This window comes from Electrophorus electricus, chromosome 14 (genome assembly GCF_041902795.1).
Source record: "Electrophorus electricus isolate QZ-2024a chromosome 14, ASM4190279v1, whole genome shotgun sequence".
Taxonomy (NCBI): Eukaryota; Metazoa; Chordata; class Actinopteri; order Gymnotiformes; family Gymnotidae; genus Electrophorus; species Electrophorus electricus.
In genome coordinates, this window is record NC_137510.1 from 23,250,848 (window position 1) to 23,275,600 (window position 24,753).

Below are 24,753 nucleotides of genomic sequence, written 5' to 3' on the forward strand. Positions count from 1 at the left end.
TTGTCAGATTAGGCTAGGTTCTTAGTTCCTTGGTGAAAATCTGAAACTCAAGAGAGGTTGGAAATATATATTATTTTCATCAGTAATAAACATGAATAGACATATGTAAATTTAAAAAATGTTAATGTTTAGCTAACGTGCATTTGTTGTAATCCAACTCAGTTTTTTTTGTCCCTGTGCATGTGTGTATTTGAGAATGTCTGGCCAGAAAAACTCTTGTGAAATCTTGTGAAATATAAGTTGACTGTAGACTAGAGAAAACAATAATATTTAAAAGTGGTGGTTTATTTAGACAGTTTCCATCACACACACCTTTTAGGTTTCCAGAGCTAAATAATGCTTCAGATTGTGTCTGTGGACATGCAATTCAAGCATAAGATGTTATAGAATAAAAGGCATTATATGGTAATTTAAGACATTTTTCGACTGGTTGAATAATATTCTAGTTGCATATTTGAATAGTGTTCATACTGTATGTTGTGTGTGGGTTTGTTTTGCCTTTATCCGTTACTGGTTTGCAGAGTGCATAAGGAAAGCAGTGAGTGAACAATAGCAGTCTGTTAAACTCTTGTTGTTTGTACCATCATATGCATATCCCTATCTAGCTGTGACATGTCTTTCTCTCTCTCTTTCTCACACACACACACACACACACACACACACACACACACACACACACACACACACACACACACACAGAGAGACAGTATGTCCCTCTCACAACATGTAACCAAAGATAACACAGTATATATAAACACACATATCCAAACACTTTCAACAACGTCCCAAAGTAGTAGTGTCACAGCAATCTTCAGAAGTGTTTCGGCACAACGTGGTGGGTGGCAGGTTCTCATGGTGTCTGTGGCTGCTGAGGCTAATCAGATCCAGCATCTTAATACTTAATCATGGATTTAACACTACCTAAACATGAACAGTTCCTGCCTAAGAGAGAACAGAGCACAGGTGGACAGTAAAGTGACAGGACAAGGGTGGAGTTAGACACAACTAAGATGGAATTTGTGTTGTTTGCTCTGTAGCTTAGTTCAAATTGTTTGCATCTCAAGGAGCAGCTTTGGTGTTTATATAGTTGGTTATACTTAATAAAAAGATTCCACAGTTCTTTATAATTACACAAGTACATTCTGAAACAGGCATGCCAGTATGCACATCTGCCAATACAATACAATAAAAGTGTAAAGCTCCGTTATACCAGTCTTGAGATAGTGAATGCAAGCTTAGTCTTAGGAACTGGTTTTCAGTATCAAGAGATGTTTCCTAAAATGTTTTGAAAAATGTGCATATTAAATATACACACATGTTCTACACATTGACATATGCACACATTTCACTAAACAATGACAGCATAAACAACAATGGAAGAATCTGCACAAAAGACATACATAATCCAGTTCTTCTAATTTGCAGGTTGACTGTGGTAATACAGTATAAGTAAGTTTCATTATGGGTAGCATCCAGGCTAACATTTAAAGACATGTAAACATTTTAACAATGCAAAACCATTCCTAAAATACTATACAAATCCATCTCGGGCACTAGCCTAACCATGTAAGCTATCATGACTACACTACTAGAGATGTTTACTGCATCTGTAAAAGGTTATCTTCTGATTTTGTTTTTGTTAGTTAAAATGCAGTATTTAAAAGTGTTATAACTGTTCTGATTTTGTGTTTGTTAGTTAAAATACAACATTTATAATAGTGTTATAACTGACAATACCATTGCTAATACTGAAGACTACTGACAAAGTGAAACGGGAGCTTTGATTTTTGCTTTCTTATCACCTTTAGTTCTACATTCTGAGTTTCAAACTTTTCAAAGTCCACATCTGACATCTTACATGACACTTGAGGCACATAATTCAACAGTACTAAAACAACCAAGGCACAGAAGGGGCACAAATGATCAGTGCAAAGAAATGACATAAAATTAGACAAACAAATTATAGAGTGAGCATGTGATAATTGTTCATATCGGTCCATTCAGTAGAGCACGACAATAGACAGTGACTATTTCCAGACAAGGGCTTTTACTCTGGAGAAAAGCCATTGTCTCAAAAAAGAAAACCAAATGAGTAGCATTTGGATCAGCTTTTAAAGCAAAAACTTCAAAAACTAGACTGACATGTGCAGTCCTCGTGAGGATGAAGAGTGCAATTGGACACAACTGCAGCATGTAGTGTATCTACGTTGAGACACTCCATATAGCTTTCCTAAAGTCCTAAAGTGATGAGAGATGTGGATGAAAAAAAAATCAAACACTTCATTATGTTGAAGGATAGCGGTCTAAGCTTTTTGCCTTCCCTCTTCCCACTGTCAGTGTTAGCCTGAAATAAAACAGGCCCTGGGCAGTATCTTTCTCTTTCACTGAAATGTGGTCAGAACTTGTGCAGCAGCACTGACTGGTTTACAAATATTTTTCTTATTTGCAAGGAGCAAGACATTTTTGCGTGGGTGAAATGCTTTGACAAAATGTACAAGTTATCATGGAGCCACAACGTTATAAGAAAAAAAAAAAACATGATCAAAAGTCACTATTTGAGCATTTTTATCCCCTTAAAATGTCGATTGTAAATTTGTGATCATCTGCACAACCCAACCAGAATAGCTATTTTATCTCAGGTTTTAATGTTGTTTTTTTTAAAAAAAGAAACTTTATTAAAATAAAATCCTAAGTAATTTTTAATATATAAAATGATCAACATTTTGCTGATAAAAATGTAATCCTTTTGCATCCAATTAACAACTATGGGGGAAAAAACAGACGGCTTTACACATGACTTTGTTTCATCTAATCCAGTGACTCTGAGATCTTTAAGTCTGATTCTGGATTAAATAAACCCCCCCAAAAACACTGCAGGTCTGACACATCACCATCCAACCTGCAGCAGGCACAGCTGCTTCCTGAACTACAGCCTGTTCCGGTAACTTTAGAGTGAATCCTGGACTGTGCACCACCCCCCTAAATTGGCTATAGTCCCCAAAATCCAGCGCTTACCAGCCAGGGTCCTTCACTATTACATCCAGGCTGAAAGTTGACCATTTTTCTTCCTCCTCAGAGTTCCCTCTCCAGCACATCCAGCACCATCTTTAAGGAAGAAAGCGTACACAGGATGAGACCTGGAAATGCATGCGTCTCAGCGTTCCCATTAGTTGGGATGACAGTAATCCATCTTTTCCCTCTCTCTCCTTCCTTTCCGTGCAACAACTCCTCTGTGACTGTCCTGCCTGCGACACCCCCTTCTTCCTCGAGTTCCTCCTCTTCCTCCGGGTAAAGGGGGTCTGGACTGGGTAAGACACATGCATGCTTGCCAACTGGACAGTCCAGGTCCACCCATTTGGAGAGAACCACCGACGTGGAGGTGAGCAGGGCTCCAGGGGAGGAGTGTACATGTGGGAAGACAGAGGGATCGGGAGATTCCTGGAAGCTCTGTGTACACAAAGATAATACTGGCTTATTGATGAAGGGAATACTACAGGCAATACAGAGTCATGGTAATTCAGCACAGAGCAGCCTAGGGGAGTAGAACAGACTAACAGCTTGTCACTGGAATAGACATGGCGTCTGCTGCTATGCCATAAATCTTTAGTAAACCATAAACGCTTAGTAGTATAACATTGAGTAAATGATTCATGTGTAAATAAGTTTTGCTTCAAAATAAACATAGCCACAGACATGAATCACTGAATAAACGATATGCATGTCACTTAGGACAAGGAACACTAGAAAAAACTTTCAAAACCCAGGGCAGAGATCAACACAAATTCATTTAAAATGAATTTGAATGGTTTTGAGTTGGGAGTGCAATCATTAAGAAAACAATGATCAATATAACTAAATCAGTATGAAAGTATTTATCTGCAATGTAAAAAATAAACATGCCAATCTAATCCAAAAGAGAAACAAAAGAAACAGCATTTCTATCACTATAAAATGTATAACATAATTCATGAAATAGTGGTACCCCTCTTGAAATGTCATCAAGGGTAGTCTTCAGTTCAGTGATGAATGTGTATTTGACATGAATCCTTTCAAGGTGCTGCAGGAGTTGCATCCAAGAATGAGAGAGAATCACAGCTGCACTGAACACACAGCACTATACACAGACACACACACACACACACAATGGGTACAACATGGCTTTGGCATTATTGGATATTGGACAGACACATTTAGATTTAGGGCATTTAGCTGACGCTTTTACCCAAAAAGAGGGTAATACAATTATGACTGAGAATAACAGGCCTTGCTCAGGGAGCCAACAGTGGCAGCTGTGGGGCTTGAACAAGCAACCTTGCAATTACAAGTACCTTAACCACTGAGCTACCACTGCCCTGTAGCGTACACATACATATACGCTCACAATTACACACACAATAAAGCACAACAATTCACTGGAAACTTTTCTTACCGAGTCATGGCACTCTGTGCTGGCATTGAAATAATGATGCACATGGTAGTTTCTGGGGAACACTTCAGGCTGCAAGGAACGTTCAGAATGAACAGGTCATTAGTTATCCGTCGTGCAGACATGCGAGTCCGAAATTCCTTTAAACGTAACACGTTAAAAGACACGCGTCTCTACGTTATTTCATCTGTACCATAATTCATCAATCAGTAAGATTATATTTAAAGAATAACGACTATATTTAGTCTTATTAACTCACAAATCCTTTATTTTTTTCATTGTTGATGGTGGCCTGAAGATTGCTAACAGTTCCTTTCTTCAGATCATCACAACCGCTTCCTTGAACAGTGAATATTGACAGAAGCAATAGTACTGAAAGACAGAGAGAGGTCTGGTTTTACTGCGCAGCTGGCCCTTCTGGATCGAGCACGTATTTTCAAACATTATCTCAACAGCACATTTGATCAGCCAGGTATCGTTTATCGGTCTCTGGTTTTTCACGCATCAAAATGCCTTATTAGAACACCTTGCGGTTACATTACCTGTTCGTGACATGCTTTTACCGGCCGATGTGGTCTTTATTCCCCATGCTTCTTTATTGACGTCCCGCCCGGGCGCTCCGTCTGATTAAGTTATTTGACAATCCCGATACATCCACAAAGCGTCGATGAGAGATTACACAACAGTCTTACTAAAAAACTAAAAAGCTATGTCCTTTTTTGCTTTCACTATCTTACCTCTCTTTCTCTCTCTCTCTAACTCTGTCACCAGATTACCAGTCACGGTTTCAGAACCTCTGGAACTTTCCGAATTCTTTAGGACAGTGTCAGAACATCTGTGCAAAAAGCTGCCCTTCCTTTCGTGCGCCTTTCCCTCTCTGCTCCTCTCCCTTCACCCTGTCCCGTCGGCATGCTAACATCGATCAGCTCACGGAGCCTAAAAGTGAAAGTCCTCGTTAACTCAAGTGTGCACTCACACATCCTACCCCCAACCTCTCTCCTCCCCCTTTCCTCCAATATAGGACAAGCTCTCTCCTCCTCCCCTTCTTCTCAGCTTTCAGTAAAGACCTCGCACAAGCTTAGGCATGTACTTTGGCCGTCTGTTTTTAATTTCACCCCGCCATGGTCGCTTCAGTGCGCCCCCCCCCCTTCAACCACACTGTGGCATGGTGACTTCAGATGGTGTTGTCGGTAGTCACTCCTCTGGGCTTTGTGCGAAACAAGGACGTTGTCACACGTTTTGAACAGACACAATATTGCTAAGTCATTGTCCTGAATTATGTGCTCGCCACGAAATGACCCAATGCGATGTCATCCTTCAATCACGCACAAACAATGAACTGCGCTGTTCAAAGTAACTGCGATTCCTGGATCTCAAAAGCAGAATTATATTACACGTGCATTGCACATGATGAGTAAATAAAAGGACGTAACCATAAATTTCCGCTGGCTTTCAGCAAATCACTCGCGCTGTTACAGTAATGTTGACTCACGTGGTTAAGTATCTGAGAGCGAAGGAGCAGAATGTTCTAGCAGTAATATAGACCGGTAATAGAGACTCATGGGTTGGGGTGAAGAATCAATTTTGCAATTTATATTTTTATTACTGCTAGAACCTTTAGATTACGCAAAGCGTCGTGGCTTCCAGTGAGATCCTGATGTGTTACTATGGATCTGAGCGAAGTATGTTTGATACATGCCTCATGTATTGTGAAGTGAGTGGGCTGAGTGCTACGTGAAACTCTACAGCTTTAGCACAGGATTTTTATCCTGTGTATAATAGCAATTTATGATGAAGAATTAAATAAGTCTCTTGTATGAGATAATTATATCTCCATGATCTCTATAGGCATTTGTGACATTTATGACAGTAAATACTAAGGATCCTGTGTTTGAAACCTCTTTAAGATTACTCATACATAAAAATATTTGGAAATAGTTAATTGTACATTTCAAAACAATAGTTTCCATATGCTACTGAATACTGCTGCATGTCTGTTGTCACCAAAAGTCACCCTAAATAAAATTTGACTAGTGAACCCTATATTTAATGGATGGGGCCTTTCTTTTTGAAGTAAGAAAAAAAAAATAAATCCAACAAATAGGTCACTGCAAGAGAGCACCAACAGGAAGTATAATCACCTTCATTTATGAGTAGCATTCTAGTCAGTTTATTTAGTTTGTATTTACAGTCAAAGCCAGGTACTGACAGCAAGTTACAAAGCAAGATACACAAATTGTGAGTATTGCCTTTTAGATAAGTGCAAAAAGAAATGACTGAAGGTGCAAAATAAACAGGCTTATTTAAGGTCCCCGAGGACAAGTACTGAACACATTCACATAACAACTGAACGATGTGGCTTCCAATATCTGGCCAAACACAGCCGATGTCTACACCCAAGTGAAATCCAACACTGGAAGAATCACCGCAATACATGGATCTTAGATTTCAGCCCTGAGAGTATGTACACCTGCCAGATAATGTGAACAGGCATGACAAGGTGCATCAGGCCAGAGTCTCTGTTCTACTCAAATAAAAACTGGTTATGCTCCAATAACCAACACATTCAAATTTCTAAATTTGATGCAGACGTCACACTTCCTTAATGTCTCTTTCAGATCATTTATGCATTTGGCAGACACCCTTAACTTACACTTCCAATCGTGGTACAAAGGTAAGTGAATGTAGAGTTAGGAAATTTGCCCAGACAAGGGACTGAATTCCACTGCCCCATAGGAGAAGCAGCATTGTTTCACCCACCCCACTATGCCAATAAGATCATGTTTTTATTCTGACTCTGGCAGAGACGTTTTAAGCCCAGGATGTTCTGAAACCTCTGCTGCATTACAAATGTACTTCAGCAAATATTTGCAAAGCACACATGATCAGGTTGAATAAATTTAACCATAGTTTCATGTTACTAACCGTTTTCTTTTAAATATAAACCAAAAAGACTATAACTAAACTAAGCTCCCTATGTTTGAACAGATAATGGTATGTCTAAAATCACAAATTACCCATATATGTAATATAATACTAACAGGTATTAGTAATTCCTGTTGCTTTAATAATGAAGTGTGATCTGTACTTGGCATACCTCTTAGCAGAGATTGTTTATTTAGGGTAGAAAAAAAAGAAATCGGAACACAAATCATAAGCATTTTTTTCTTTAGAGGAAAAAACCATACTGCAGTGGTTAAAATTTTGATCAAAAAACATATCAGCATTGTGCAGCCTGGACATTTTAAATATACACGCTACAGTAATGTGTATATACTTAGAATTCATTTTGAATAAAACACTTGAAAAAATCTAAGGGGTTTGAACAACTGAATGGGTTTTGCAAATGACTCATTAAGAAATACTGCTCTCTCAAATAATCATCCCATTCTTTTTTCTGTTTCCTGCCACACACACACACACACACACACACACACACACACACACACACACACACACACACACACACACACACACACACACACACACACACACACACACAGTAGTCTCATGGGAAAAACAAAAAGTCCTTAAACCCATGCACACACATTCATTCTGTCTCCAATTCGCAACAAAGCTTTTGTTTCCATGCTAGCTCTCTCACTGACTTGGAGTCCTCTCTCCTCCTCTGACAGCTGTCATTAGATGGCTCTTGTAAGTCTTGCTGAGTCCAGTCATCCAGAACTTTAGGAGCCGCACATTATCCTCCTCCCCAGGGCCAGTGGCTCCCAGCAGGGCCAGAACCTTCTGAGTGTCCTCTCTACCTCTCCCATCCACCTTGGAGAACTTAAACAGCACCTTCACTTTGCTGTGAAAAACAGGGAAGTAAGTGAAGTGAAGAGACAGTGCAACACTGCTCATTAAACACTAGCCTTACACAAATAAAACAACTTGCTTTTTCTTGTCCTTTTTTTTTTTTTTAAATCCACATTTTAGAATAGTGCCTAATTAAGCCATTCTGTACCCAGTAATTGTGCTTCATAATGACCCCTTTAAAGCAGAAGCAAAGTGAACAATAAATTATGAAAATAATTTAATAATTTTAAATTTGGAATCCCAAAGATTTTCTGCCAACTCAAGATCAAGAACATCTAGAAGAAACTGAAGAACTGTAGTCATAAAAAATTAAGAAATGGAGGAATAACTGACTTCATCCACTCTTCCTTTAGACAGAGCAGGCAATGAGACACCACATCCACCGACAGATTCTCATTGGCCAGTGCCACCTCAATCTTATTCAACAGTGTTGGACCTGTGGGATTTGGAAAGGAAGAGAGAAACTCAATGTACATTATAAAAACGGTGAGCTGTGTTTGTGTGCTGTTGGGCTGTGTGCAGGCTTTTTGTCTTTTATAGTTTACCTTTGTCAGTTGGTTGTGTATTTGCACTACTGATGTTGAAGTGGTACAGTGAAAGGATGTTATCATCACACACACCTCCCTGTTCCACATTCAGAACATCTACCAATACTGTAAACTCTGAAAAATGAATAAAGAGGTCAGTGTAAGAATGCTTCAGTATGAAAACAAAGCAAATGCATATAAAGTGTCGACACGGTCAGAGTGGCAGAACTGATTGGTGAAGCATTAAGAACCTCTTCCCAGTGATTCACCATCACATGATACAAATTCTCTACCAAACCTTAAGTAGTCTGCACTCCCTCAGATCCAAGGTTTTAGAGTTTGTTCATGAATAATCCATTTAAAAGAAATAATCAGGGAGTAAGGGTTCAGGCTGTGCAGACAGTATGCCAGAACGGCTCTATGATCTATGATCTCTCAGGTGTTGATATTTTGCAGCATGTAATTTTTTTTTGCAGACATACCCGAAGAGGTGACGTGGGCTGGGATTTGGACGTCCGGGCTGAGACCCAGGAAATTGCACCGATATGCTTCCTCATAGTGTGAGCTGTAAGCTACCACCCGGACACAACCAACTGGGAGCAAGGCCTAGTGGGAGCCAAGAGACAAGGAGTGTTCAGTTTGTCTTATGACTTCTGTCAGTATTTTTAAGTCAACAGGTATGAGATACTTAAATCAGCTCATATAGGATTACACACAAAGATGCCATCTGTAGAACCAATTTATTATTTTTTTTTAGTGTTCTGTATAAATTAAGCAAGGAACATTACATCATATACTATACACTGAGGAAGACTAAGAGACATTACATCTTATTCTGTATATTGAACAGCACTTAACCAAAGTCTTGCCAGAGGGAGCTTAACTTACAAATCGATGCTATAAAACAAGACAACTGTATAAAAGGGTACTCTGTTTTTATACGAGACATCATGTCCACATTCCTGGTTAGCTGACCTTGAGCACATTAAAAGCTGACTGGATAAGACCATGGTCCAGCCCTCTCCAGATCACTTGGTTCCCCATTAGAACATGCCATGCCAACTGCCGGAAATCTGCACAACCAAGTACCTGCAAGAACAGCCAAGAAAAAAAAAGAAGGCATGTTCAAGATGGCAGCTGACTGTTAGAGCTCACAAAAGGTGAATATACCTGTCTTAAATGCCTGAGGGATCTGAATTTTGGTCCATGAGGGTCTTTGCCTTTCCCATCATCACCACACAGAAAACCTCTGGCCTGTGTGCTCTCTGACTGGACTTTACACACAACCCCCTCTGCATTCATCTCCTCCTCTTGTTCTAAAAGTAAAACAAACAAGATGGTTAACTGACTTCACATTAAGCCATCTTGAGACATTAATCTGAAATACTGAGATCTTTTATGGCTTATTTCTACCCCAAGACATACCGATGCAAGATGTTCAGACATTGAAGGATTTAAAAAAAAAAAATGGGCAGGGCTGTAATTTGGATCAAAATTTTTGTGAGCGCCATAACGTGACCTTCTTCAATAAAGTAATAACCACACTGCCTAATGTGTGTATGCATAATACGTTTTACATATTTAATGGCAGACGCACTTATTCAGAACGACATACAAAAGTGCTGTGTCATTTTCTTATAAAATCTTTCCTAACTAGTCAGTAGGTTAGAATCAAATTGAACCATTGAACTATGATAATACTAGATACAGGAGTCAATGCTGATACCTAGAAAGCAATGCAAAATGATCTCAAGTACTTCAACAATAAGTGCAATATTAATCAATAATAGTGCAATATTAGTGCATGATTAGTGGTCATCTAAAGACTCCACAAATAGATGAGTCTTCAGTCTGTGTTTGAAGACTGCAAGGGACTCAGCAGTCTGGATAGCCAGTGGAAGTTCGCTTCACCATCTGGGAGCCAGGACAGAGAAAAGACGTAACGCTTGTTTTTCATGAGACTTGAAGGATGGCATTTTAAGGCATAATTGAGGTTCAAAATCCTCAAGGTATGAATCAGGCTTTGAATGCATCATGTTGGGAGGGGCTGGCCCATTTTTCACATTGTAATCGAGCATTAGGGATTTAGGGATTTTTTTCTAGGGACATTAGGGATTTCCAGTTGCAGGCAGCTACCGGAAGCCGGTGAAGGGAACACAGCAGTGCAGTGATGTGTGAACTTCAGACAACTGAAGACCATTTGTGCTGCTGAGTTCTGGATCAATTATAAATGACTCATGGCCCATAGAGGAAGACCATGAGCAAGTAATGAGATGAAGCTGTCAAGCCCTCTGATCACAAGAGACTGCAGAAGCACCTGGGCAGCTTCCTGTGAGAGAAAGTGCTCCTTCTTAAGTTGTGAAGGAAAAACATGCATGACTGGGTCAGGTTTGAAAAATTAGCTGAGGATGATAACTGGACTTCCAAAGTTATGCCAAGGCTACAATCAGCTTCAGACAGCAAGATATGAAAGAAATGGCGAGATCAAGGTGAGGATTGGGAGTTCTTATAATGTACAGAAGCTCTGCCTTGCTGGGGTTGATCAAGTGATGAGTTCAAGTGATGCGTTGAAGCAATGTCAACCAAGCATGCATGTTCTCAACTGCAAATAAAGACTGGAACCTACACTAAATTAAACTACAGTTTCAAAAAATATGTTAATGTTCTTATTTTAATTTACAACATTTTAACCTGGGTCATTCTGCCTACCTCTCTGCACGCAACATTTTTAAAAATAGTCAGGAAAAAAAAAAAATTATTCAAGAAAAAAAAAATTATTTTGAAATTTAAGGTGGGGTTAAATCTTGGATGTTGATGGAAGTATCAACACAAATCTCATTTATTTACTAATGCGAGCTCATAACATACGATTACAGTTCAGACAGTTCAGGCTATTTTGAGGGAAAATGTATGCAGTCAAGCTAGTTCGACTTTAGCAGCTAAGTGCAATAGACAAATGTATGAAACTTCTAGTTTTGTTCATAGCTACCAACTGCTCCAAGCTGAGCTGAGAACAAATGTGTCTTGGGTGGGAAGCTTTTAAACAGTGTAGGTTACACTGTCACAACATTATCAAAATATCACACAATATTCCACATTTCATTTCAGAACTGGAAATAAATAAAAAAACAAAAAACAAAACAAAACAAAAAAACCAAACTCCCAGGTCTGGACCTTGGTATCCACACAGCTAGTTATGGTCCTTAAACTGACCCGATGGAAATACTGCTAGCGCAGAGCCACCACGGCGTCGCTTCAGGACCACGGAGAGCAGCCATTCGCGGAGCTTATGTAGGGAATGATAAAAGCATCATGTATCTTTTAAAACCCCTTCCATCTCAACCAACCACACGCAACTGGCTGCAGGTTACTGCATCATTAGCTAGGCCTAGAGATTCTGGAAGCTGCTGCTGCTGCTGCGGTTTCTCAGAAAAGTTGGACAGCTTTCGGGATTAAATAAAAAAGTCCAAATCAGGATGGTTTGATACAATTACTGGTACATTCCCTGTATGTGATTTCCCCCCTCCCTCATTCATTGCAAATGACTGACACAAAGAATTTGAAATGGACTATTCACGAGGTAGGTTGGTTATAAGAGGTACCTGTTGACGTCTCAACACGTCCTATAAATGAGGAGGGTTAAGTGTTTAGTTGGTGTTGTGGGTACCACAATCTCATCTATAATAAAATGCTCCAAATAACAATTACTCTTAGGCTTACTACAAACAGTATATTCATGAATGAGAATTAAAGCAGAGCTTTTGGAAAAATTAAATAGGTCATGGCATTGAAAAGAAAAATCACATCTTAAATGCATTCAGTGGTGTAATATTCTTTACTATAAAACATTATGCAGGTTTCGATGTGAGTTGTTTAAAGTAAAATAATCCATATGATTATGCCAGTTAACTTTAAGATAGTCAGGTTATTCGTGCCTGTGCATTACCACCTGCACCATGATTATATTTTTATAAACCTAATATTGACAGAGACTAAGGAAAGATTCTTATAAACACTTCATAACTTCTAAATTCATACAGTATCACAATCTGTCACGGTTGGCCTCTCTTACTGACCCTGTCTCCATACTGTCACATGTCTTTGTTTTGCTTTACTTCCTTGTTGTGATTCTGTTCCTTAGTTTCATTTTCTCTACCCCTGACGAGGTGCACCTGTGTCTTGTTAAATCTCATTGCATGTGTAAAATCTTATTGTGTGTGTGCTGGTCATTGTGAATCAAAGCCTGTTTGTTCTCCACGCCTTGCTCATGATAAACAATGGCTAGGATTAACACACAGGTTATTTCCAAGCATCGTGTTTTCGTTGCCTGTTTGTTATCTCAAGTCTTAGTTATTTGTTCTTATTGCTGCTGGTGTTTTTGTTATAGCCTGCTTCCCCTTCATCGTGTTTGGTTTGTTTAGTTTAATCATGAATTCCTGTGCTTTACACATTTGTTCTCTGACCCTGGACTGTTAAACAATTACGATTCTTGCATTTCCCCATAATAAAACTCGCTGTTCTCAGCGTATGGGTCCGCCTCCTAACTGCTCCCCGTCACACAATCATGCATGTCTTATTTACGTTCACTCTTACTCACTGCTGACCCGATAGCTTTCAAATGTTATTTTTGCCATTTGCAAAAAAAGGAGATTATATACAAATACAAACTTTCATCAGATTGAAAATAAACTGTGCAAAGCAGATGAGCCTTCCTGCTGGTGTCACCATGCAGGCGTGCGTTCCTGGGCAAAACTATTCTGCATAACTAGCTTTCAGCCACTGAATTCCTGTGCTCCTCAATGAAATGCTGCATTTGTTTTGTAGAAATGAGAGGCAGTGTTTTTTTTTTCCATTCATAAACTAAACATCTGAGAGATAAAGGATACACTTACAAAGGTAATTATAAAATGTCTGTCTCTAGTTACATTTTATTTAATGTAATTTAAATGTGCAGCACAAAACCAGTACAGATCAGGATTTAAGACAGTAAGGATGCGTAGCAGGATGTTAACTAATTTTGCACATGTATTGCCCACAAATAGCCAGTTGAGATCACAAGAGACCTCTACCTGTTTGTCTTTCAATTAGAACGAGTGTGTCTTCTGTAGGAGCTCCCTCTAGCAGCTTCTCGGTCAAACGGCTCCCACAAGCCTTCAGCAACCTGCAGTGTACACAGTACATCAAGCATGAGACAGCAGTTCTTGTACCACTGTAAGTCAGTACCACTGACTTGGATGGGAAAAGCAAAGGGGAGGACATAAAGGAAATGTCTATGCGGTGACCTCAAATAGAGTGAGACTGGTAAATGAGGAAGCTTGCGCATGTCATACCAGCTGAAGGAAGCGTGCAGGCTGGCCCACAGGTTAGGGTGCTGGGTGAGAGAGGGCAGAGATCGGGCTGCGTTGCCACTACGTTGATGAGGGAACACTGCTGGAGAGAAAGCACTGTTCATCCGAACGGCCCTCTGAGGGCACACACCCTGCTCGCTGTCAAACACCTGCAGTCCAAAGGCAGAGGTCACAAACAGACTCGGCATGTGTGTCAACTTTGGGACTATATGCATTTATAAATACTGCTCTTGTTCTAAGGCTTTCTAAATTTAACACATCTCTATCATTATCTAGTGTGTGAACGACGTTGCCCCCCCCCCCCCCCCATTTACTATTGTACAGACTGTACTATTGCACATTGTTCAGACATGGTGCACGTAAGCGCCTCAGGATCCTGGGATCCTAATCAGGAACCTAATCAGACAGAAGTAATGCCACTTTTTCATGTACTGAAGAAGGCTTTAAGTAGGCACCATTCCTGGCCTTCCTGCTGAGAAGAGGAGCGCAGTACCTTGAGCGCTGTGCTCTGTAGGCTCTGGATGGTGAGTTTGAGGTGGCGCAGCAGGAAAGGCCAAGAGTTGATGAGGTAGATCCTGTCCATAGCAACCATGACGATGCTGTACCAGCGCTGGAAGCCGCGCGCCAGGCTGTCTTTGATGAAGAACGTGTGGGAGAAAACAAAGCCGTGCTGCTCGTCGCCAAAGAAGATGGGCCCCTCCCTTCCCGGACACACCTGCACAAGTCACAGGCACTGGCATAGTGAGGTATAGATTCAAGATGAACAGATTCATCCATAGTTGGACTAGGCTTATGGGAAATTAAAGAATTTGATTCCTCTGCGTGTCCATATGCAAGGCAAAGTTAGCTGGTTCTCAGGTCATTGAATTACAGCATAAATATGGTTTGTTTTTATGATCTGAAGATAACTGGATAATCTGTATTATGTTTTTTAGTTCTCTGATGGTTTAAGGTTTCAGCAGACAAGCAGACACACTCACACAGACGTGCTCACCTCACAGCTGAGACTGCGTACACATGCCTGACGCACTACACTGAACAACTGGGGTTGACGTGGGTGCTGATGACTAAGGTAGCGAATGCCTGTCTCGGTGTCCATGCTCACAAACCCGGGGTGGGAAGCAGGCAGTGAGCGGCAGCCCTGAAAGTGGAAGAGATCGAGCAAAGTTAGTGGGGAGGTGGGCAGGGTTTGGATGGGGACAGAGAGAGAGGGAGAATGCGAGAAAAGGAACATGAGTCCATCACTCAACATTAAAAGTATGACTTGTTGCTGAACAACATAACCACTCACATACTGCCAAATAAGCCAGAGAAAATGGCAAGCACTTCTTTTAAATCTCACCTCACACATGTCAGCTCTTTGTGTGGCAGAGCTGTTGGCTCGCATGGTGAGACCCTCTCCCTCTCGGTCACCTTCACGGTCCATGTCACCAAGAAAAGCCAAACCAGGCTGTGGTGGTGACGGTGAGGGTGGATGGACAGCCTCAGTGCAAAACAAGGTCCGAGGACCATGGAGTTCGCAGAAGTGACAAAGGGCAACTAAAGCATTCATCTGGAAGTAATTGAAGTTCACTGGAGAATGAGTGCATAGGCAATGCTGACAAAATTACAACATTTCAGACTCCAGCAACACTGATGTGCTTGATAAACTTGCATCAAATCAACATCCATCATCATGCCACCACCAAGTAAATGATAACGTAAAATGACTTGCTCTTGACAAGGTCCAGACTACTGACTATAGTGAATAACACTGCCTTCTATATGCCAGGAATTTCTCTAGCCTCTCAACCCCCCTACCAAAACAGCTCCCTTACCCATCTGTGACAATAACTTGCCTTACTTGATAATGTTTACAAGATGTTTCTTTTACAAGAAAGTGTCAGCTTTACATGGTCAGATCACTGTTTTGGATAAATGTTAGTCTGTTCTTTCTGTTAACCATGCTTGTACATGACTTAAAAAAAAAAAAAAAATTCAACTATATTTGTTTTAAAATGGGGGGTGGGAGGGGGTAAATACTGCTTAGGCTGTTGAGTATTTTTCTAAGTCTTGAACATAATCAAGTTATTTTTCTTTTGATAATGCCCAACTTGAAATACACAAGAACAATCTTAACCAGTGTCAAAGATCAAGATGTGCTACAGGACAGTGGTGTTCAAACAAAAAAAAAAAAGTATTTTAGCCCTGCAAACATCCAGGCAGAAAGTGACAAAGGGTGAACAGTACAGGACGTTGGAATGTCAACAAATTGGCTAAAGTTTATTGTATATGCAGCTGTTCACATCACCTGCACATACAACATGGTGGAGACTTTTCCAATTATGCTGTGGGTCAGTGGATAACTTTAATAGGTTTTAGAATAATTCACAGTCTCAATAACTGGTATCTATTCAAAGCCTTTCTTCATAATGATTATGTCTAATTTCTTTGATGATAATTTCGTCTACAAGTAGAACTCGAACTGAAATTGATTAAAAGGAGACTACAGTCGTAAAGCTTATATAAGCAAGCATCATATTAGGAAATGTAGCTATAATGTACATTGTACTTACCTTTTTACCGTTATGGACAGATTCCCAAAACGGACTAGTACTGAACAGTGATCTAACTAACTAGCAATAATAAAACATTTCAACGGCTCTCAGGATTACCGTTCAGCTAGGTGTAGTATCTCATGAAGCTTTAGATAACTAAGCTACCTAGATCGCCAAACTTAGTTGCCTAGTTAGCTAGCTAGCCTAACCTAACCTAGCTGTGTGCAATGTGTTGGGTTAAATGTTACTTAGGCAGCTAGTAAAAATAGAAAACGTATGTAGTCTCGGTTCAGTCTCAATCCTCGTCAATGGCAAAAAAGAAAAAAGCAATTACTCTACATTTCTCTGTATCTCTTCCACCCCAAAGTCCATTAATAGTAGCACATTTTAATTGCGATTACACCGCTCCAGGATCCTCCTGCACGCCATTACCCTCGATGGTCATGTGATGGGCAGTCACGCGCTGTTTATAACACAGCAAGCATGTGACTCACATTAGCACTTAAATATAAACAAACGAAGCAAATATAAACATCAATGACTACACTGCTTCTCTTTAGATTCATATTGCTCGTTACCTCGTGATTTAAAATGCTTTTAAAACCATTTACTCTTAAGTCACTGAATCGCATAATCGTTCCTGACACGCCTTCTAAGTAAAACTACAAGGCCCACAACCACGACCTGTACAACGTCAACATGACGAATCGAGTGTTTTTACTGTGGTAAAACGTTACCTTATACTTTCATTGACGTTGTTGTTTGTTGCTGCGGTATCCAAGACAGGGTATACACACCAGTATGAGTTAGAATAGTAGATACACCCTGAATGTCTCGACTGGTTTGTGTCCAAGATGATGTAATGGTGCAGAAACATCGCCGTGGCCGATATAGCTCACGAGCTTCCTTGTTAACTGGCCAGTTTGGTTTTTCGAGGAGAACTGGCTATCCCAGCTAGCCGAGCTAGCTACTAACAGCCATTATAACGTATAACAGGTCTGTTACATCCGACACCATTATCTAGCTAGATAATTAAGGCTTTAATTCTCTGAGAAGTAGCGGTTCTTTCTTTGAATATATCGTATCTTAGCTGGGGCACGTTTGCCTGAGGGACCTCGTCTGTCATGGAGGGCTGTGAGAGTTCAGGAAAATCCTTCGCGGAGGAATGGGACACGCTGGCACAAGCCCAAACAGGTATTTATTTAAAGCTATCACTAATGTTAGTTTATGACATTAAAATAGTTAGTGTTGTGTCATTTAAAACTGGTATTGTGTCCTCATTGTGAACAAATGTTTAAAGATGAAGTAATGAGAAAAAAAAGATCAAAGTCCACGTAAAAGTCCACGTCATAACTACCTTTTTGGATTTGATGTGGCAGAAAAGTCTCTTTGATGTTTACTGGAGTTATGAAAAATTAATGTAACTTGTTCAAAATTTTAAAACTTTTTGGCTTTTTAAATTACTCCGTGTTCATAGAATAAGCCTAGGTATACTCAAACTAGAAGAATTGGACATTATTAGCTTGTGTATGCATTACATTTTGCTCTGGCTGACTTCAAATAGCTCCAAACCTATGTTCCAGCTGACATCAAATCCATGTGCCACCGGTGTAGCGGATACAGAGGTAGTGGGTGATCTTGGCAGGTGTGGTTTTGGTACCAGGGTACTGCTGTTAGCCAAGCCATCTGGCATAGGGGAGGAGAACTTCTAGGGACGAGGAATAGGACCCTCCGGACCAATGCTCTGCCTCCGGATCACTGCCTCCTTATCTGCTTTTACAACCTCAAGCTGTAAGGCCCGCACCCTCAGTAGCTCTATCTCGTGCTCCTGCCTCTTGAGTTCCAACTCCACTTCCTTTAGTTTCAAAGCCAGCATTGGGTCACTACCAGGAAACTGGATGACTTGAGGCTCTATGCGTAAGCCGATCAGAGAGTCGTCTCTGGTTTCCACCATTGACGTGCCCTGTGTCAGGTTCACCGCACACCAACAGGACCACCACGTTCTGGCAAAATGCCCTCTTGTACCAAGCAGGCCTCTAAGACTTCCTTGATCTCCCATGTTGTGGCTGAACAGGTCACCACAACATCAAAGAAATCCGCTAGTTTCAACAGGTCTGCCTTTCTACACAGGTCAAACTGCTCCAGGGTAGGACAAAGAGTAAAGCTAGACAAATCAAAACTTGCCATCCTAACAAAAATGCTCCCAACACACTATGGAAAAACCCAAACTGCACACAACACCCACAGCCACCCCACCCACAAGAGAAAACCACCAACCAGCATAGACACACAAAAGGGGCAAAAAAAAAAAAAAAAGTTAAATAAAAAACCACACAACAAAAGGACAAGCCCCCAATTATGTTATGACCCTGTCTAGGCTGTGAGGCCGTAACATGGGGTTTTGAGTAATACAACAGTAGAAATGAGTAATGGGATGAATAAACAGACAAAGTTTACAGCAAGGATCTAGTGTATTTACAAGTGTTTGGTATTTAAAGTAAATAAACTGGTGCAATTGCGTCAGGAGTGACCAAGACCAACACAATAAACAAAACCACGACCGACTAAGCTAACAAAAATAAACTTTAGTGACTACACTGTTAGAACAAAGATAAACCCACACTCCCTACCACCAGTGTGAAAATATATACAGGACAATGTACACACAAGATACAAGAAACATATATTATCCAGCAATCAACCAAAGGGGCAAAACAAACCATAAATCAAGGGGCAACTCCAAAATCTATCAAACACAAACTCAAAATGTAGCAACAAGTCAAAATCAACAACACCAAACTCTTCTCCAATGAGCCCTCAAGCCAAATCCTTTGTCTCTTCCTCTTCCTTTTATTTTGTTCCTCCACTCACTGGAAAACCTGGTGTGGATTAGGATGGGGACACCAGAGAGGAAGAGGCAAAACCTGGAACACAGAATGCAGATATACAGGCGGACATAACATTTGCGTTACAAGAAGGCAAAAAACCCTTTCAGGTTCAGGTTAATGTGAATGTAGCCTTAGTAAGCTGGTCTCAGAAGGCCTGAATTTATGAATGATTTTCCCCTGTGTTGACATACAGAAAGGTTAAAATTCTATTTCAAATTGTGGTTATAAGCATCGATTAAAAAGTGGAATAATAATTTGACGATTCTCTCAGATCAAAACATGCCTAATACATACGGTTATTTAGCTATACAGTACATGTACAGAATGTGTGTTTTAAGCTTACTATACCATGATTGTGACTTTTTCACGTTTGTGCTGGGTACCAAAAATTCAGTGAAGTATCATAATTTACAAACTCCTTGTAACATATACAGAATATGATGCTTTATTCACATTATGTTTCCTGGCAAAAATCTAACTACTAATGTACATTGTTCCTCAACCCAGTCTTTAGAGCAGACCACAATTTTGTTGTAACCTAGCTCAAAAATGTAGGCCCTTAGTCTAGCAAAAACCCTTAATAAGGCAAAAGAGAGTGTTGAGTAATTGAATTTACATCTTGTTTTTATTGTTGGCAATAATTGCACAAGAAACACCCATTCCACTAGTCATATGCACTGACTAGTGATATGGAGCATAATTACTGCAAAAATGTGTGTGTATATGTATGTGTGTGTGTGTGTATGTATGTATGTATGTATGTGTGTGTGTGTGTGTGTATGTATGTATGTATGTGTGTGTGTGTATGTATGTATGTATGTGTATGTATGTGTGTATATATATATGTGTGTATATATATATGTGTGTATGTATATGTGTGTACGTACGTACGTAGGTACGTACGTATGTACACATATATATATATATATATATATATATATATATATATATAATATATATGAATGAATGAATGAATGAGAGAGAATTGCAGTAATGACGCCATAAGCAACAACTCCCCCTTGTGACAACAGAAAGACAAATATTTTTGTCTTGCTGGGGCTAATATGAATGTTGAAGGTGTCACAAGAAGAGGCCCATTTCATGTTATGAATCTGTAACTATTAATCTATAACCAAGAGAGATTTATCGTTATGGGTTTTTTTAATGATATGTGATTTTTAATTTTTTTAAATGGTAAAGATTCCCACTAATGCATTAATGAGTATCTTTTATCTTTTTGAGAAATTCATAAAAATTGCAGGAATTATATTACTATTGATTTGAAAGAAAGATGGAATCATAATGCAAAACCTATTACTTATTTACATCTGCCTCTGTTACATTTTGTGAGCTCACCAAAAATAAACTAGAAAATGCGTATTAGATTTATTATTCTTTTCTCAACAGACTTGTTACTTAAATATACAATTGACTTTTCAGTGAAAAACCTGATGCAATTTAAAAGATGTTTTCTCACTCAGAACCCGATGTGGCTGCAAAGGACCCAACAGAACCCGACGTCTGCAAGTATTTTTTAATGGGCAGGTGTCACTTTGGGGACCGATGTCGACTGTCTCATAGGTGTGTTGGTCACTCAAGGGCTCGGGGTGGGGTAATTGACTAACCACACTTGCAATGTCTGCATCATATATTTTTGCTGTACTTGACTTCCCTGGAGAGTTTTCAAGCAGCAGGTGATAGTTTGTTAAAGATTTGTTTCTATGCTGAACAATTGTGCTGAAAGATGAGATGGTATCTTAATAGCCCAAACTCCTGAAAAGCTCCTAATGTACCTCCTTTTCTTCCTTGCTCTTCCTCCCCCTCCCCTTCCATGAAAGCAGCCTGTCTGCAGATGTGGTTTGTAACACTCGACAAGCAAAAGACAAAGGCAGCAGAAACCAGAGGACAAGAAAAAAATCTAACAAAACAGAAAAGGCCAAAGGCAATGAGACCAAAGGTAAACGTGCTTTTAGCATACATATCTTGTTTTCAAGCATAACTCCTTGGTGTCCCAAAAATTCTCATCTGCCAACCTTTTCTTTTGCCTTGACCCCCAAGAAGTTGATAAAAAGCCGCGTATGCGCACAGCCGATGATGTCATTTCCAGGATTTTATGGGATTCTTCCGTGGACCCAGGTGACTTTGTGGTGGGCCACCTGGACCGCTTTCTGGGGGTCCTGGAACGCCCCTTCTCTGACTTCTCGTGGGATACTCAGGTACAGTAAGTTCACCAAGCTCAAAGACTGAATCTTTTTTTAATGTTTAAATTGCCATGTATTTGAGTCACTTTTCTTTTTCCCAGGTGTGTGACTGTGACTACTCTGAGGAAATGGCCATTCCTCGTCACAGGATCCAGTATTTCAGCTATAAAGGCCAGTGTGTATGGGACCGAGAGAGCCGCACAGACCGAGTGTTTGGCTCTACAGGACAGACGGTGGTGCCCCCGTTTGATATGGAGGATCTGCTGCTAGGTGAGGTTTATAATCTTTAAGATTTTCCGTAATGTTGAAATCACATTATATTATATTATAGTTTCAGTGCTGCATAAATCACTCCACTTTTCTGGCTTATCATGTTCGTGCTAAGCGATACACGTTTAATTTTTTTTTTTGATGACATAATGTCTTTTTCATGTTTGTTCTTAACGCCTCCTTCCTTTGGTTTTGACAATATTACCAGAGAATACCGAACTAGAAGTAGAAGAGTCATCTTCTGAGAAGACTGAGCTGGGGGAGTCTGTAGAGTCCGACACAACTGCAATTGTTGAGGATGGACCTCTCAGTGTTGCTGGAGACACAACAAATGGAGAGAAGGCCAAGGATGCTGGATATTCTGGCCTAACTCAAGAAGCAGAGGGACTCTCCATCTCTCCCAGAAATGAACCGCCAGCAGCCGAGGAAGAACGGAAAGATGCCTGGGACGAGGAGGAGGAGGCGAAGGTGTTGGCAGCGGCGGTACCTCCAGGGCCACTTCCAGGCCGTGTGCCGCGGAAGCCCACCCACTTCGTTTGCTTCCGCGTGGACTCTCCTGCTGCTCTCTTGGCTTTCCAGCGTGTGCAGAGGAAGGTCCTGACCCACCTCCCCCAGTCAGAGCCCTTCTGGGTCAGCCCAGCCACGCTGCACGTCACTCTCACTCTTCTGGTCCTTCATGACCCCGCTGAGGTGTATGCTGCTGGCGAACTCCTCCGCTTCATCATCAGGGGCCGATACAAGCCACCCATCTCCGTCTCCTTTACCCCCAAACTGAAGCACTTCAATGGGAAAGTTCTGCACCTGCTGCCGCAGCCAAAGTCAGACATTCAGGGCCTTAATGCCCCTCTCCAACAAGCCTTTAGGGAGAGAGGCTGGCTACACCGCCACTCACGAGACCCCACGTACCACCTGACCCTGGCCAAAGTAGAGGGGGAGGGTGTGTGTAGGATGTTTGAAGAGGTGGGAACCATTAAATTTGCTAAGGATGTGAACTTTGGCAAGCTGGAGGTGGACAAATTATATCTGTGTGTAAACAACACACCAAAGACAGAGAGTGGCTTTTATGAGACAGTGTGTGCTGTGCAGCTCCCCACTGTGTAACAGTGCAATGTTCAGAACTCAATCCTAATGATTATAAACATATAAGTCATAAGGTAGCAACTTTAACCAACAATTAAACAGATCTCCTCTGGAGCAATAGCCCCTAACAAACACTCTTGATTGTACTTACTGTACCAAAGACCATAATTATTATTTTATTAGTGTCTGTGTTTAGGTGTTTATTATTCATTAATGACAGTATTTTAGTGGTGAGCTCAAAGCTATCACACACACCAAAACCTTACAGAATCATTTTGACACTTGAATTTAATTAACATGAGTCATAATTAGTAGAGTCTTAAATAAGAGTCATACATATTTGCTCTAAATTTTACTATTTTAATTCTACCATTTTTTTGGTTCTATGAAGGAAAAATTATATCCACTTGTTTGTAGGATATTGCATTTTATTACAATTTCATTCAATGTACTGCAATGCTCCGTTTTTTGTATACAATCAGGATAAAGATAAATTAGTTATAAAAATAAATTTGTAATACATAGTGTAATATGTTTTTATGGTCAAGGCTTTAAATAATTTACTAGCAAGAAAAACTACCTTGTGAAAATGTTGAGACATGTGACTTGGCAAAAAAAAAAATAAATTGACGTGACTGAATATTTAAATCTACATTTGTTTTTATTGGGGGTGTGTGTGTGTGTGTGTGTGTGTGTGTGTGTGTGTGTGTGTGTGTGTGTGTGTGTGTGTGTGTGTGTGTGTGTTTTATTCCATGTTCTTCCACAGAGGGTCTGTAAAGAACCACCATATATCTTTTCATAAGTTCAGAGCATGCATCCTTGTTTGGACCAGCAATAACAGAAAGGCAGGGCTGTCGGTGCTTATTTATTTATCTTGTTTCTAGGACGTGAGGGAATTTGATGCTTTGCTGTTATAATGACTCTATACTATGCCACGTCTCCTTTCCACATGATGTTGCTTTGAAGTTTGAATAGAATCCACTTAAATCGATCATGAACCTTTTAGTAAGAAAGTAGTCAGCGTCCACCAAGAACTATAGTCCTTTAATTATGTGCGCGCGCGTGTATTAGCAGCATTCAAATTTTGCTGAGATCTTGCATAGCTGCATAATTTCATTTTACGTCTCCTCGTAGATGAAACTCCTGCTTCCGAGCGGTATTAAAATTACAAGAGGATGAGCAAGATTCAAGTATATTGTGTTTTCCGTATGTTTATGAATTAGTACGTAATGATTATAGTCGCCCCTTTTAAAAACCTGTGCGGTCTTGCTTTTCTTGGTGATTTTTGTTTTTTCTCTGGATAATGCCCTTCCATTTATTTGTCTCGCAATTCGGGCGGGAGCGTCGGTGCGTTAGGGGTCTAAATACGGCTAGTAGCAGCGGTCATTTGTTTTTACAGTGCGAGGTATCTGCCTGAAAAAGCATGGAAATTTGTACCCTGGCGGCACTATAATTTACAGGCTACTGTTGATGTGGGAGACAGTAGGTAATTCAGCGTGTAATTTTCTCTGAGGTAATAAGCACATGGGCGCACGTAAAAGAGGGAATTACCTCAGGACCCATGTGAATTGAATCCTATCCCAATGTGGCTATTGTATATGAATCAGTATCTTTCTGCTGGTCCCAATGCTTGCTCAGCCCACCCTTCCATCTCTACTCC

At 40.3% G+C, this 24,753-nt stretch overlaps 3 protein-coding genes across 7 annotated transcripts; 1 reads left to right on the plus strand and 2 right to left on the minus strand.

Moving 5' to 3' along the window:
- Nucleotides 1–264: 264 nt before the first annotated feature.
- On the minus strand, nt 265–5,872 carry zgc:174888 (uncharacterized). 3 transcript variants are annotated; one of them, XR_014117054.1, is made up of 6 exons: nt 4,969–5,861; nt 4,686–4,798; nt 4,430–4,498; nt 3,983–4,114; nt 3,016–3,447; nt 265–2,238 (listed from the first exon to the last, which is right to left on the minus strand). XR_014117054.1 is itself a non-coding variant. In XM_026999222.3 (5 exons), the coding sequence occupies exons 1-5, from the start codon at nt 4,979–4,981 to the stop codon at nt 3,073–3,075; spliced, it is 645 nt and encodes a 214-aa protein (XP_026855023.2). In that variant the 5' UTR covers nt 4,982–5,872; the 3' UTR covers nt 265–3,072. The 3 variants fall into 3 exon arrangements, 2 of the variants coding, with proteins under 2 accessions (XP_026855023.2, XP_026855022.2); XM_026999222.3 differs by having other exon boundaries at nt 265–3,447; nt 3,983–4,057; nt 4,969–5,872; XM_026999221.3 differs by having other exon boundaries at nt 265–3,447; nt 4,969–5,858.
- Nucleotides 5,873–6,572: 700 nt separating this feature from the next.
- Nucleotides 6,573–17,514, minus strand: flcn (folliculin). 2 transcript variants are annotated; one of them, XM_026999215.3, is made up of 12 exons: nt 17,392–17,514; nt 15,460–15,669; nt 15,112–15,258; nt 14,611–14,832; nt 14,100–14,266; nt 13,839–13,930; nt 9,940–10,085; nt 9,745–9,858; nt 9,252–9,375; nt 8,788–8,904; nt 8,576–8,678; nt 6,573–8,234 (listed from the first exon to the last, which is right to left on the minus strand). In XM_026999215.3, exons 2-12 carry the CDS (start codon nt 15,667–15,669, stop codon nt 8,027–8,029), a joined length of 1,650 nt encoding a protein of 549 aa, XP_026855016.3. In that variant the 5' UTR covers nt 17,392–17,514; the 3' UTR covers nt 6,573–8,026. The 2 variants fall into 2 exon arrangements, with proteins under 2 accessions (XP_026855016.3, XP_081552991.1); XM_081696865.1 differs by lacking the exon at nt 17,392–17,514 and adding an exon at nt 16,673–17,240.
- On the plus strand, nt 17,510–23,733 carry leng9 (leukocyte receptor cluster (LRC) member 9). 2 transcript variants are annotated; one of them, XM_026999218.3, is made up of 7 exons: nt 17,510–17,650; nt 17,745–17,848; nt 21,024–21,123; nt 21,384–21,499; nt 21,601–21,758; nt 21,845–22,013; nt 22,222–23,733. In XM_026999218.3, exons 2-7 carry the CDS (start codon nt 17,779–17,781, stop codon nt 23,112–23,114), a joined length of 1,506 nt encoding a protein of 501 aa, XP_026855019.2. In that variant the 5' UTR covers nt 17,510–17,650; nt 17,745–17,778; the 3' UTR covers nt 23,115–23,733. The 2 variants fall into 2 exon arrangements, with proteins under 2 accessions (XP_026855019.2, XP_081552992.1); XM_081696866.1 differs by lacking the exon at nt 17,510–17,650 and having other exon boundaries at nt 17,707–17,848; nt 21,604–21,758.
- The last annotated feature ends 1,020 nt before the right edge of the window (nt 23,734–24,753 follow it).

Excerpts from the sequence above, each read along its gene's own strand:
- zgc:174888 (XM_026999221.3), bottom strand. Across the intron at positions 4,499-4,685 it reads ATGAAAAAAATAAAGGATTT|CCTGAAGTGTTCCCCAGAAA; the intron begins GTGAGTTAATAA and ends CGTTCCTTGCAG. Across the intron at positions 4,115-4,429 it reads GCACAGAGTGCCATGACTCG|TGCTGTGTGTTCAGTGCAGC; the intron begins GTAAGAAAAGTT and ends GTCTGTGTATAG.
- flcn (XM_026999215.3), bottom strand. The coding sequence starts at position 15,669 with ATGAATGCTTTAGTTGCCCTTTGTCACTTCTGCGAACTCCATGGTCCT. Across the intron at positions 9,376-9,744 it reads CAGCTTTTAATGTGCTCAAG|GCCTTGCTCCCAGTTGGTTG; the intron begins GTCAGCTAACCA and ends GGCTCCCACTAG. Across the intron at positions 8,679-8,787 it reads TACACAACCAACTGACAAAG|GTCCAACACTGTTGAATAAG; the intron begins GTAAACTATAAA and ends CAAATCCCACAG.
- leng9 (XM_026999218.3), top strand. The coding sequence starts at position 17,779 with ATGGAGGGCTGTGAGAGTTCAGGAAAATCCTTCGCGGAGGAATGGGAC. Across the intron at positions 17,849-21,023 it reads GCTGGCACAAGCCCAAACAG|AACCCGATGTGGCTGCAAAG; the intron begins GTATTTATTTAA and ends TTTCTCACTCAG. Across the intron at positions 21,500-21,600 it reads CAAAGGCAATGAGACCAAAG|AAGTTGATAAAAAGCCGCGT; the intron begins GTAAACGTGCTT and ends TTGACCCCCAAG.